Source organism: Capra hircus, chromosome 22 (assembly GCF_001704415.2).
Source record: "Capra hircus breed San Clemente chromosome 22, ASM170441v1, whole genome shotgun sequence".
NCBI classification, from domain to species: domain Eukaryota; kingdom Metazoa; phylum Chordata; class Mammalia; order Artiodactyla; family Bovidae; genus Capra; species Capra hircus.
In genome coordinates this window covers 10,844,241-10,857,496 of record NC_030829.1, presented here as the reverse complement: position 1 = coordinate 10,857,496, position 13,256 = coordinate 10,844,241, and the positions used below count along the sequence as shown (strand labels likewise).

The 13,256-nt window shown below is 47.3% G+C and overlaps 1 protein-coding gene across 1 annotated transcript in view; it reads right to left on the bottom strand.

Annotated features, from left to right (window-relative positions):
* ITGA9 (integrin subunit alpha 9) overlaps nucleotides 1–13,256 on the bottom strand; it is a 366,775-nt gene that overhangs the window by 290,035 nt on the left and 63,484 nt on the right. The window contains exons 9-12 of the mRNA XM_018067208.1: nucleotides 9,063–9,200; nucleotides 6,073–6,178; nucleotides 4,854–4,948; nucleotides 637–727 (exon numbers count right to left, since the gene is read on the bottom strand). Coding sequence (XP_017922697.1) covers nucleotides 637–727; nucleotides 4,854–4,948; nucleotides 6,073–6,178; nucleotides 9,063–9,200 — 430 coding nt within the window. The remainder of the gene's footprint in view (nucleotides 1–636; nucleotides 728–4,853; nucleotides 4,949–6,072; nucleotides 6,179–9,062; nucleotides 9,201–13,256) is intronic.

Below are 13,256 nucleotides of genomic sequence, written 5' to 3'. Positions count from 1 at the left end.
ATCCCCTTCAAACAGCAAAGGGTCCACTATTCCATTGCCCAGTCAATTTCACCTAAACCGGATATGTCTGAGGATCGGGGTTTGAAATTGTACATTTTTACTCAATTAGCCTCAACCACCACAAGGCATTAATTAACCCCGAAGATAAGCCAGCCAGCCTTGAATGGCAAAGGTCTGTTTTCTGTGTCAGAGGAAGGACATGGTTTTCTTCCTGCTCCAAGTGTTTCTTTCAATACTTGTCTGTGTGTGTGTGTTTGGGGGATGGGGGGGTTGCTCCTTCTCTCCCATCAAGAGGAAGACACCTCCAAATATGCTCAAATAATACGGAAAGCACGAGGTTTCACTCCTTATATTCTGAATGTGGAGAGGGCTTTTTGTCTTCATCAGAAAGACTTGCTGCCACGGAAATCACTACAAAAATCCACCCTCCTGGTGCTTAAACCCTTCAGAGCAGATCATTTTAAAACTGAAAAAAAAAATTTAATTTTAACACTACTTTCATCTTAAAAAGCAAACACCAGGCAAAACACCCTGTTCTACTTGTGTGAATTTTTCTAAGCCTAAATAGATGTGACCACACTTACCAGACTGGTTATCTTGGCTTATCTCATGTGTCTTTCAAGAAAAATAGCTTACCAGGATAACTATTTCCATCCATGTCAATGCCTCCCGATATGGACTGACCAAACATCCGCAGCACCGGACTTATCTTCCTCCCCGACAACTTCTGCAACAGATAATAGGGAGATTGAGCCACCGGAAGGAGCACAGTCACAAATAAGAACCCGTGACTGCTTTAGCCCAGCTTCTCTCGGACACTTGGTCTTGAAGTTGGTCAAAGAAAAAAAAAATGTGGCCTGAATTTGATCGGGGGCTTTAGCAGGCAGTTGAAGACCCCACACTCCTTTATTAGTACTTGCCTGAGTCAAATGTCACCATTTACAACTTTTTCTAAGCTCGGTGAACAAACCACCTAGATGAACATGTTCATGTTTTGATGTATTGAATGAAGCTCCAAATGGATTAAGGTCAACTGCCATTTCTAAGGGAAGTTCTGTTTTGTTTTTATACAGGTATAGCTGGCTGGAATCCTCAGAACACATTTTCCTCACATCTCTCTACCTAAACATGTACTAAACATGGAACACTCCTAAGACGCACACTCCTAGGTGGACAGGAATCAACACATCTACCTAGAAAAGATGACCACGTGGAAACCACCTCTCCATCAAGCCAACCAGAAGATGTTCAGGCTCCTGAGAATCACAGACAGGACAAAACAGCTCTACCTAGTAAATCTAAAACTCCATGGTCCTGAACTTTTGTAAACTGAAGGAAATTAAAAAAAAAAAAAAAATCAGCTGAAGCTGTCCTGAAAGGCAGCCTTCAACCAACCATTCAGCATTGACAGCTCTTCTGCCAGCAGGCCATACCAGCATCTGTGTTTATCTCCTCGTCGTCGTCAAGCCCAACCTGTGCTAACACAACACATGCTGTACTGGCTCAAGAATATTTATTGTACACCCAGCTTTTGTCATACATCCATGCGTGTGCGGCACAGCTCCACACAAAGATGCCAAACTTTCCAAATCAGGAAAGTGCCACGTTCTGGGATCTGACCTGTTATTTCTTCCCTTTCTATTAACAGTCTCCCTGGTGAGGCCTCCCTCCCAAGGCCCTCATTGTGTATGGTAAGAGAAGTGCTTTGTATTCATGCCACACAGCAGCCTCCATGTCAAAACCAGGTATATATATACCCAGGGCTCACTTGGGACTTTCTTGCCTTATCCTGTTCCTTCCTGCAAAGAAATCACAAGTATGGGGAGGGCGGGTTTTCTATAAGACCTACATATGAGATAGCAGGGACTTCCCCAGCAGCCAGTAATTGCAAACAACCCTCCTCCTGCCACCTCAGTGAAACCATGCAACAGGAAGTGTGCAAACGTTAAAGTAAAAATCAGAGCACTGTAGGAAACACTGAAGAAAAGTATCTTGCTAACAGATAGAGCCCTACGTTCCCCTGTGGTTCCATCTAAACAAACAGGGATGTGTGTCTATGTGTTTCCTAAAAGCCAGATTTTGAAGCAGAGCATCTCGCTCTGAGGTCCAAAGATGTGAGCAGCAGCTTGCCCTGAGTTTGCATTTCTGAGGTATGCTGTGGCTGGGACAAGCCAGGAAGAGTGAAGGGGTGGTCCTTTTGGGGGTGGTGATGCAGGCTTAAGTTATCCCACAGACATCTGCAGGCCATTATGCCATAAAGCCAGGAAGATAAGTCCGCTTGGTGCTAATAACTCTAAATGAAAACCAGGAGCCTTGGGAAACCTCCGCTTCACCAGGTTTTCAGGCGGTGTCCTGATGGCAGGAGAGAGATCACAGGGGCCGCTGGGACATGCCCGGGGGGCTCAAGTTGAGAAAGGCACAGGAGGATCTTAAAATCAACACTTTTCATGGTAAACTCGAGGAAGAGGAATGAGTTACAGAGTAATATGGAAGAACTTCAGACCCCAATCTCACAATATATCCAGCAGAAATAACACCAATCTGGGCCAAAGAAAAGCAATCCCCTTGCCCAGGCTTGTTTCTGATTTCCTTCTCTAGTTCACCCACACAATGCCCGCTCTGTCCAAGCCTGGGCCCTGGACAATCTGGCATTAAAGGATTTTTTTTCTTCCTTTAAAATCACGAAACTTATCACATATACATTAGGAGCTTGGAAATGCGTAATCACCGGTTGCTTCTTTTCTTCTCGTTTTTTTTTTTAAAGAGCCCCAAACCACTTCTCTTTGTTAGAGCTAACGAGCTAGGCTGCGTGCTGACAAAGGCAGGACGGATCCAGCTGCTGATCCCTGCTTCCTATAAAGACAATCCGCGCTGACCACAAAATGTATGCTTCAGTTGTCTGCAGGGATCCCTCCCAGCAACACCACAAAACATAGGAGGGCCGCAGGAGGAGGGGAAGCGGGGTCTCTCAACTTGTAATCGCCTCTCTGTGCAATTAGCTTCCCAGGTCCGGCAACAAGCTTCCAGGAGGAAGCGTGGAGAGTGACCTCAATGGCTGCCCAAGGATGGCTACTCCCTGGATGACTTTCAGCTTGTGACAGTGGGAACAGAGCCCCCTGACCCACAGCACAGCAGCCCCTGGGGACTGGGTGTGGCCCCCACATTTCCCCCGGAGGCCTCTGCCTCCTGCCGAGCTAGCTGAATCCCCTAGGAGTTTATTCCCACCATTACTCATTTCTCACCCTAATCATTGCTGGCTCAGACGGTCAAGCGTCTGCCTGCAATGCAGGATACTCTGGTTCGATCCCTGGGTAGGGAAGATCCCCTGGAGAAGGAAATGGCAACCCACTCCAGTATGCTTGCCTGGAAAATTCCATGGATGGAGGAGCCTGGTAGGCTACAGTCCATGGGGTCGCAAAGACTCGGACTTACTCATTTCTAATGCACAGAGCGTGGTCCATGTAGATGAAGGCCCCTCGGAGTAAATATGCCTCCCAGCAAAATAAGCTTCCCTATTTCTGTTTTCCAACGGAGCTTCTCTCAGTGTTCCTTTTTCTGATGTGGAGTTGAGGGTAGTGGTTGCAATAAGAGGGTTGGGAGTTAGACTGACAAAGTCTCAGTGGCCACGTTGCCACTTCCTAGCTGGTGACGATGGGCAGGTCAATGCACCTCCCTGGGCTACAGTCACCTCATATAGGAAAGGTGGATGACAGAGGTGCCCACGTCACACGGCTGTGATGAGGACTGAGGTAAGACAGCAGAGCAGGCACTCAGGAAGCATCCCTGCTCTCACCAGCACCTCCCTCGGCACTTGCCTCCTGCTGGAATCACAGAACCAAGCAGCGGGCCCAGGAGAGGGAGCCTGGGCTCAGCTGGCAGCCAACCAACCAGCCCTTGACCCTCAATCAGCTGACTCTTATCTGCTGCAGGAAGCACAATTAGGAACGGACACACTGAGCTTAACATGTAGGTACTGCCCCTTAAAATCAACTTGGAAAGTCTTTTCCTACCTAGAGACCTCCATGCATGGACAGGTTTCAATACCTCCTCTTTCATTTTATAGAACATTTCCTAAGAAGAGGACTCAGTTCAGAGTTTGGTTTCCTTCCCAATATTCAAGATATGAGGCAAGTTTCTTGGTGACGAGAAGTGTCAGCTTGAGTAGAAGGAGGCGAGAAAGTAAGAAATGTTCAGTAAATCAGTATGGGCTGATTGGAAATTTCTCGACGTGCGCTCAGTCCCTTTCCATTGCTGACTCGCTAGAAGAACCCAGGCCTGTGCCACTCTACACACAGACATCCACAAACATCCTGATCATGCTTCTGTCCAGAAAGTGACTTCCTTTTTTCCCAGGGGCTAGGCTTGACACCATCAGCAAGATTGAACTTCAAGCGAAAAAACAGAACTCACCACTTCCACGTTCCCAGGTCCAGGGGAACGAGGCCAGGGCTTTGACAGTTTTAATGCCAGTTGTAACAACAGCCCCGTGAACAGCTTTCAGGTCCCTCCTCCATGGACCATTGTCGTTCTAGGTTATATTTTACAGGATAATACCGTTGGCTCACCATAAATGGTTGACAAAGCCGTAACCAGAAAAGGCAAGCCCCCTCTTCTTCCATAAGCCTCTCTAACTGTGGCTAAGAATTTGGATATTATCTTCTATAGGCAGAATGCCTCCCTAGATATGAGCAAACGTGGGAGTCTATAAACATGTTCAGATTTAAGAAGTGGTATCAGTGGTTTGCATCCTTCACTGAAGGGGGTGAAGGTGAATGCAGGAGCAATGTTGGGTGTTGCGTGTGTCTGTAGAATGAATGTATGACCAGCGCCCAAGACATTCTCATGCCAATTACCATGGAGTACTGAGGGACCATGCCCCTGGCATCGCCATGATAGATGTACACTGCTCCCGAAAAGTCATCCTCCTTGGGTGCGCCAATGGCCACATCTGGGGGAAGAAAGGCAGCTCTGCGTTAGAAAAACCACATGGAATAATGTAACAGTGGGTTCTCTAATTCCCACAGGATGTCTAGAGAGGTCTTGATTGTTACTTGTTCAGGCATTAAACTAGGAACACAATCTCTTAGCAGCAGGAAAAAAAAAAAAAGTAGAAAGAAAATTATAGAAGCTGAGAAGAATTTAATACCAGAACAATTTCTACCTCATCTTCACAAGATAAATTATTAACTTGTGCAATGAAAGAATGTGAATATCAACCACCCACCCTAATGTCTGTCCATCAGAGAAGAGAGTTCCATAGACAATGGTTACTGCATAGCTGAGAAAGTCAACTCTATCCTTGGGTAAAGGAATTATATAAAACAGTATTCACTTTATAAAAAAAAAAAAGAACAAAAAATCTCTGTGTTATTCTCATAAACTGACAACTCTTGAGACACGGCTGAGATCTTTCTCCCTTTCTTCAATTTGCTTCTAACAAAAGTCATGTGTCTGTAGACGGGAAGTCAAGGGTTAAGGGCATCACCCACCCAACCTCAAGCAGAGGTCCCCAATATCTGAATGAGGCCTTCTACGGCCAGTGGAATTATGGTTTCAAAGGAGCCTGGATGCGCAGCCTGAGGCCCATCTTCCACCTTCCGCCTCGGCCCTCCCCACCAGTGACGTGGCCCCCACCAGTCCTGATGTCTGAACCCAGCACATACAGCGATGGAAGGACGTACTGAACAGACCAAAACAGAACTTCAGGCCAAACAGAACCAAAGGTCGTGCACACACACCTCCACCCCTCCCAAAACTCACACCTTCAGTCAGTCCAGCGTGCTCTCAGAGCACCGTGGAGCATCAGAGGCTCAGAAACAAGAAGGGTTTGTGGCGAGAGGAAGCTGGTTCAGATGTGGCCACCACAGAAGCCCTATGCACTGAGCTGACGAGGAGGGATTTCACAGAAGCAAAACTCCATCAGAGTCAGGGCTCAGCCCTGTGCCTACATGGGAAACATGGTCTCACAGGTATTTTCTGCCTTGAGTGCATGGACGGGCCTTCCCTCGGGCGGGTGGATCCTGGAGCGCCCACACCAGGGCCAGGTAAGAGGATAGAAGCCAGCTCACTGACCTGGGAACCCGTCATCGTCCAGGTCGCCCAGGCTGGCGATGCTCTCCCCGAAGTGTGCGTTGTAGGCACCGTCTCCGCTCAGGGTCAGCTGCTCCTCCAGGACTCCCTGGGAAACAGGATGGAGGGAAAACGGAAAACAAAACAAAAACAAACCGAACAACCAAAAAAAGAATGAAAAAACAGAGCTGGGAATGCTGCCCTCCCCCGCTGCACACCCATGGACAGGAAACACCTGGGCAGAATCCCAGGAACCCAACGTCCCCCCGACCCACGGGTGAAAGGAGCCCCTTCCACGTGGGCACCATGGGGGTCTCTGATCACCTGAGACACATTTTAGAGGGAAGGAGACACACTGCTGGCCAATGACTAAACCTCTCCCGGTCCTGACACTCTCCACCAACCTATCTACCTGCCTACCTGCCTGTCCTCATGGTCTCCTCTCCCCACAGTAGCCCCAAAGTTGTTTTAAAGGAATACATATTTTCATTTCTGATCTCCTGTGCCTTTGGTACACATTTATAAAGCTGTTTCGCAGGATGCATGTATTAGTGATCTTGACAGACGGACTCATGGTTCAGAAAAACTGACAGTCAGTAGTTCTTGGTTAAGGGGTGAAAGCGGTGTTAACAGGACACAAAACCATGCCCGTTTTCATATCTGGGTTGTGTTTCTTGAGCAAACACCAACCAACAGAGGGCAGAGTCAGTGGTGATGGAGGCAGTCAAGGCCACACCCACTCTGCCCCCAAATTGGTGACATGTGACCATCAGAGTGTTAACACACACTCGAATGTTTTGAGCCACAAGAACGTCTAACCCTGCTCCTGGGTAGAGGCACTCAGAGCCACGGTATACCCACAAGCCATCCCAAAGCTTTCGTTACGACTAAATCTTTTTTTTTCCCATTATATACAAATACCTTTCAAAAAATAAATGTGATGATTTCTTAAGTCAGTGAAACCCCCACCTCACAACACAAATATGCGCCGATTTCCTCCCATCAGCATGGTGAAGAGGAGAAACACTGATTCCTGGCATGTACCAGCCACTGTAGCTTCACACCCTCATTTAAATCACATAGTTACTATATATGGAAGACCTTATGACTCTGCCCACTTCACAGATGAGCAAACTGAGCCACTGATTTCAAGCTATTTGTCCACATCACACAGGCTATGTGTGTACGTGGGAACACCAACATTCAAGGGCAAGTCACCATTTTTTCCCACTGCTCCACACTGCCCTGAAACCTTTCATCACATAGGATGAAGTTCAACAGAAGGAAATGGCAACCCACTCCAGTGTTCTTGCCTGGAGAATCCCAGGGACAGGGGAGCCTGGTGGGCTGCCGTCTATGGGGTCACACAGAGTCGGACACGACTGAAGTGACTTAGCAGCAGTTAGCAGGTACTCTGGTAATCCCAAGGCATTAAGGCATTGGTTAGCCATAGGTTGTGTGGGTGCCATATGCCTGTAGAAGGTCTGGGCAATGATCCTGCTCATAGATCGCATGCCCTGGGGCTGATGGGCTGGTCACCTTATTGCCTGACAAGTTCACACACATGCAAACATCGAGTCAGTCTTCTGCAAACACGGTGGCCGGCAGCCACTGAATGCTGACTGTTCTCATCTCCATGATGACTGCCTCCCTTCTCCCCTTCCTGCCCTGTCTCCCTTCCTGGAAGGTCAGTATAGAAGCAGGTGCCATCACAACAGGTACCAGGAGGCATCTCCCCAAAGAGCTTGCAAACATCCAAGAAAGTCCAAGGCTCTAATATCCCCTGGCTCCTCTTTAAATCACTGACCTTTCTTTCTGGCATCTGCCCACCTAGCTATAGCTAAATACCACCATCCCCCTCCCAATGAGGATAACTTAACTAACTTAACATCTTGGTCACAGCTTAAAAGTACACTTTTACTAACTTTTTTGATTATGAAAGAATTACATTCTCACTATGGGTATAAAGGTAAAACTAAATATCTACCCAAGCACCATCACCCAGAGCAATCTGTTACTAACTTTATGTATTTTGTATATTTTTAAAGGTTGATTGTATATGCAGTTTTTATCCTGCTTTGCCATTGATTATCTCATAAGCATTTTCTCAAGTTAGCTAAAAGGCTGGTGGTCACAGAATTTTTTCATTGAACCATTTCCCTTGTGTTGAATACTCTTTCTTCTAGATCCTGAAAAGATTCTGCTTTCTCTTTGGTCTCTTTGCTCCTATGGGTACACTGTAGTCCCTCAGCTTCTGCCCCCACCCACCCTCCACTGTGCTGCAGAGACATCTTTCTGACGCAACTATGTTCTTTTCCCAGTTCTCCAGATTAAGGGACGTCGTGACTACAGCCCGTGGCCACTGTGCTGGTCCCCACCTAATAAACCCCCCTCCAAGTCCCACCATGCTGAACTGTGGTCCCACTGCCTGACACCTCAATCTACGTTGCCCAGCTCCCAGCCCACTCCCACCTGTCTGTCTAACTCCTATTCTTCTTCAAGGTTCCTTCCAGCCATCATGTCCCTGAGAAGGCTTCTCTGTGTACATATTCTCAGGGAGGTGGCATAACCTAGAGATGAGGCATGCTAACTCCAAAGTCAGTTTGCCTACGTTTCAAATCTCAGCCCCACCGCTTTTTACCTGTGTGATTTGGGGCAGGTGACTTCACCTATCTGAGCCTCAGTTTTTTCACCTGAAAAATGGGGACCCCCTGAAAAAATGTGCATATGTCATTGAGAGCATTCACAGGGAGCAAGAGAAACAGCTCCTGGTACATGAGGAGCACTCAATGCTAGTCATTTGGATATTTCTGGACCCCTGTATATCTGCGGTCATCACACTGCATATAGCTTTCCATAGATGAACACGGGGCTTTCTGAAGGTAGGAAGCAAGTCTGTTCACCTCCTCTGGGTAATGGGCCTCAGTCACTACTCCTCAGGGCAATGTCTCTTTCCCTCACCCCGTCCACACCTTGCCCAGCTCTGTACTCACGTTTCCTTTGTTGATGTAGACGGTGACCTGCCCTTCATCCCTGATCTCAGAAAACATGGGGGCCCCCACCAACAGGTCGGAGAGGCCGTCTGTGTTCAGGTCAACTGCGCATAAGGAGGAGCCGAAGTAAGAGCCCATCTGTAACCAAGTCGAGTTGCAACAAAGCGTTCAGTGTCCGCCCTCACACACGGGGCCCCTGCCGCCCTCCAGCCCCCAGCCCGACGAGCATCTGCTCCTGAGCCCCGCAGAGGCTGCGCTAGCTGTGCTGCCCGGGAAGCAAGAGCGCTCGGGCAACAGTGGATCCCAACTCCCCACGCCTCCTGGCAGCCGTGCGGAGACCCCAGTCAATGGGAGACCCATGCCGCTGACTTGGAGCCCCACCAAAGAGGAAACAAATGGACCAATCCCTGGAGCACGAGGTTCTGCTTTTACAAACGCAAGCTGAGGCTGCAGACATAGGTTATAACCATAATAAATGTGCCTCATATATCAGACATTTGACAAGGCCAAGCAAGTTAGGAATATGGAATTTCACAACAGAAGGCAGGCATGAAAATAAACTGTTACATGAGAAACAGGTTACCCTCACCCAGTCCTGGGCAGAACTGAAGACTGGCTAGGAAGGTGTGTGCTGAAGTAATAGAAGAATGCATAGCTCATAAGATTATTTGATGAGTGAGGGAATACAGCCAGGTTATACTGGCTTAATCATAGCTCTATCCAGTACCTGTTATTATTATTTTTTTTTTTTTACCATTTTTTAAATTGAGGTATAGTTGACATACAGTGTTTAGTTTCAGGCGTACAGCAAAGTGATTCAGTGATGGATTGTTCAGATTCTTTCCCATTATAGGTCATTACAAGATACTGAATATAGTTCCCTGTGCTGTGTATACAGCAGGTCCTTGTTGCTTATCTATTTGATATATAGTAGTGTGCATATGTTAAGCTCAAACTCCTAATTTATCCCTCTCCACCTCCCCCTCCAGTAACACTAAGTTTGTTTTCTAAGTCTGTGAGTCTGTTTCTACTCTGTAAACAAGTTCATCTGCATTAATTTTTTTAGATTCCACATATACATGATATAATGCAATATCTGTCTTTCTCTGACTCAGGTCCTGTTATTTTAAATCAGGGGTCTCAAACACAAAAGCCAATGGGATCCAGACAGGTGATATAATAGGTGTAAGAGAAAAGCAAATGATACACAGGCACGCTGACAGGTGACAAGTGACGCTCGGCTCATTTGTCTAAGAAACAGAGGGTGGTGGAGACTGTGGCAAATCAGAGTCCCCAGGCCCAGCGAAAGGAGCAACTTCCACCCAGGGGAAGTCAACTCCTGACTGACCCAGAAAAGGCCGGCTGTCTCATCCTTTAAGAGAAACCAAAGCTCTAAAATTTTATTTGAATTGCCTATTTTTAAAATGCTGACAACTAATTCATATTAAAAATAATAAATAAACATACCATGCAGGCCAAATGAAAATTTTTGTAGGCTGTGTCTTTTCCAAGGGCTGTGACCTCTGTTTTTAATTTAAAAAAAAAAAAAAAAGCTATCCTTTTAAAATAAATGTTTTCAAGTAAAAGGGCTCTGGCTTTACAGACATGAACAAGCATTTTCTTTTGCTGTTTGTTGGCAGTTAACCCAGGGGAGTTTGAGAGAGGTGGAGGGTACTTTGGTCCGTTTCCTGCAACTCGGCCTGGGACAGGACTCAGAAGTCCCTCCCCAGTCACGTGTCAATGCTACTTCCACCCACTCCCACTCACCCCTTCCCAAGGGAGAAGAGCATGGGGGAGTTTCAGAATCATGGAGGTGGGGGCAGAAACCAGTTGATGGTCACCAATTCAGTGGCCTTGCCAATATCCCTATCTCGACTTTCATAAAAGAAACCGCTAAGACCCAGGCAAGGCCACGAAGACCGAAGTTGCTGGCAGTTCTCTCTGGCTGAGTCCCAGGGGAACTATTTGTTTCATTCCAATGGACTATTTAACTTGGCATCTTCGTCGGTGTTCAATCAGAAATCCCTGTACGTGAAGTTTCCTATCTAAGTTTTGACATATAAACACTTCACATGCTCAGTTAACGCAATAAAACCTGGATATGGCAATGACATGCTTTGGGGTGAGTGTTCCCAGATCAGAGCTCTCCCAGCAACCTGGAAATGTGGGGATACAGGTGGCGGTAGTGGTAAGGAACCCGCCTGCCGATACAGGAGACGTAAGAGACGCGGGTTCAGTCCCTGGTTGGGGAAGATCCCCTGGAGAAGAGCATGGCAATCCATGCCTGTGTTCTTGTCTGGACAATTCTATGGACAGAGGAGCCCAACGGGCTACAGTCCATGGGGTCACAAAGAGTCGGACACTATTTAAGTGACTGAGTGTGCACGCACGTGTCTCTATTACCAACAGAACTGCACTTGTTTTGATGATTTCTTATGTGCACCTTACAAAGGATGTCAGCCAGTGAAGACCAGAACCCTTTGGGGTTTTGTCTCTCTTACGGTGAGGCCAGGAGACAGAACTCTGACCAGATTCTGGTCACACAAAAGCAGAAGTGGACCGGGGGTTTCCTGAGTCAGAACCTTCCTTTAAGCGTGGCTCCAGACACAGGGGTAATGCAAAGACATCCTTTGAAAGTCTGGGGTCATGTCCTTTCCCGCTGTAATAATGGAGAAGTCAGAGGAACAAGAATTTCTCATTTCTTTTGACAAAAGCAGAATAAGACATCTAAAGGGAGTAATGGTCTATTTCAAAATCAGCAAGATGATGATGTGGGTAAAGCTGGAAGATGGTGAAACAAGAGGGCACAATGAAGGATGGATGCCACCGCAATTCAAGGAGAGGACGAGAAGAGCCTGGAGGGAAATGAACAGCAGCTCTGTAGCTGGGAGGAGAGACAGCTGGCCCTTGGCCTCCTCCTCAGGAAGCCCCGTTGTGTCAGAATGAGGACACTCAAGCTGATCTGCTGGTCTGTGCTGCAACCCACATCATCACATCCTCGGGAAGTTTCCCTTTCATGCCACCACTCTCAAATCTGCTCCCCTAAACTTGCCCACAACTCAGGCAGAGATCGGCAGCCATGACGGCTATCATGCAAACCAGGAGGGTTTTGAGAAGGAGAAAGGGCACAATTACGGACGGCTGGTTACTCCAGGACGACCAGCATCAGCTGGGTCTGTCCTGGGCGCAGGCAGCGGAGGTGGGGACGCAGGGAGCAGAGGGGAGGCACAGTGACCGCTGAACTTGAAGACACTCTAAAAACGGGGTGACAGGGGATTCAAGGCCCACAACTCACTTTAAAGAGTCCTTAAAAGATAGTAGTTATCTAAGATGAGAGATGTGCTAACAAACCTCAGTGTGATTTCACAATATATATGTGTATCAAGTCATGCTGTACACCTTTAAAGTGTTATACATCAGTCACATTCAATAAACCTGGGGGGGGCGAGGGGGGGGAAGGAATCCTTAATTTCATGCTTTCAAGCCCAGCGTACTGGAAGGGGAGGAAAGGGAGGGAGGGTTTTACACAGGAAAACTCACCCACTGATTTTTTTGGAGAAAGAACTAAAACGTTAGGCTACATTTACCCCTACTTGCTCTTTGGAACTCTTTTTCTCAGAAATGGCATGGGGGTTATTTCTTTTCTAACTTTAGAGGTGCTTGGAAATCCTTTTTTTTTTTTGCAGAATCACTCACAGACTTTTTCCAGTGTTGTTGCTTTGGGGTTTTGGAAATGTTAAAATAACACAGGCCAGCATAGTTCCCGGGGGAAGGCAGCGCTGCTCTCAGGGAAAAGCTCACAGAACTGGGTCGGGTGATGTACGTTTTATTGAAAAGGTTATGACAGTTATATACTAAGAATACACATGAAGGCTGTTAAAACTGCAAAAATTAAAAAAAGCTCTACTTGTGAGTGGGACTTTTGGAACTCAGAATATGATTCCCCAGCAGAACAATATGCGATGGTGCCAGGCTGGCAGGAGGCAGGTGAGACACAGCGGGACCGGAACTGGGGCGTGTGGCCCACCCAGGAAGGAAACAGTCATCTTCCACGTGCCCCCTCCCGACTTTTCTTAGGGTAATGATAGGAATGTCAAAAGGTGATTCTACCTACCTCCTCAAATCTCCCTCCCAAGTCCCAGGTATTCTGTGCTTCTTCCCGGAGCTCACTAAGGCCTCCACCAAGACAAGCCT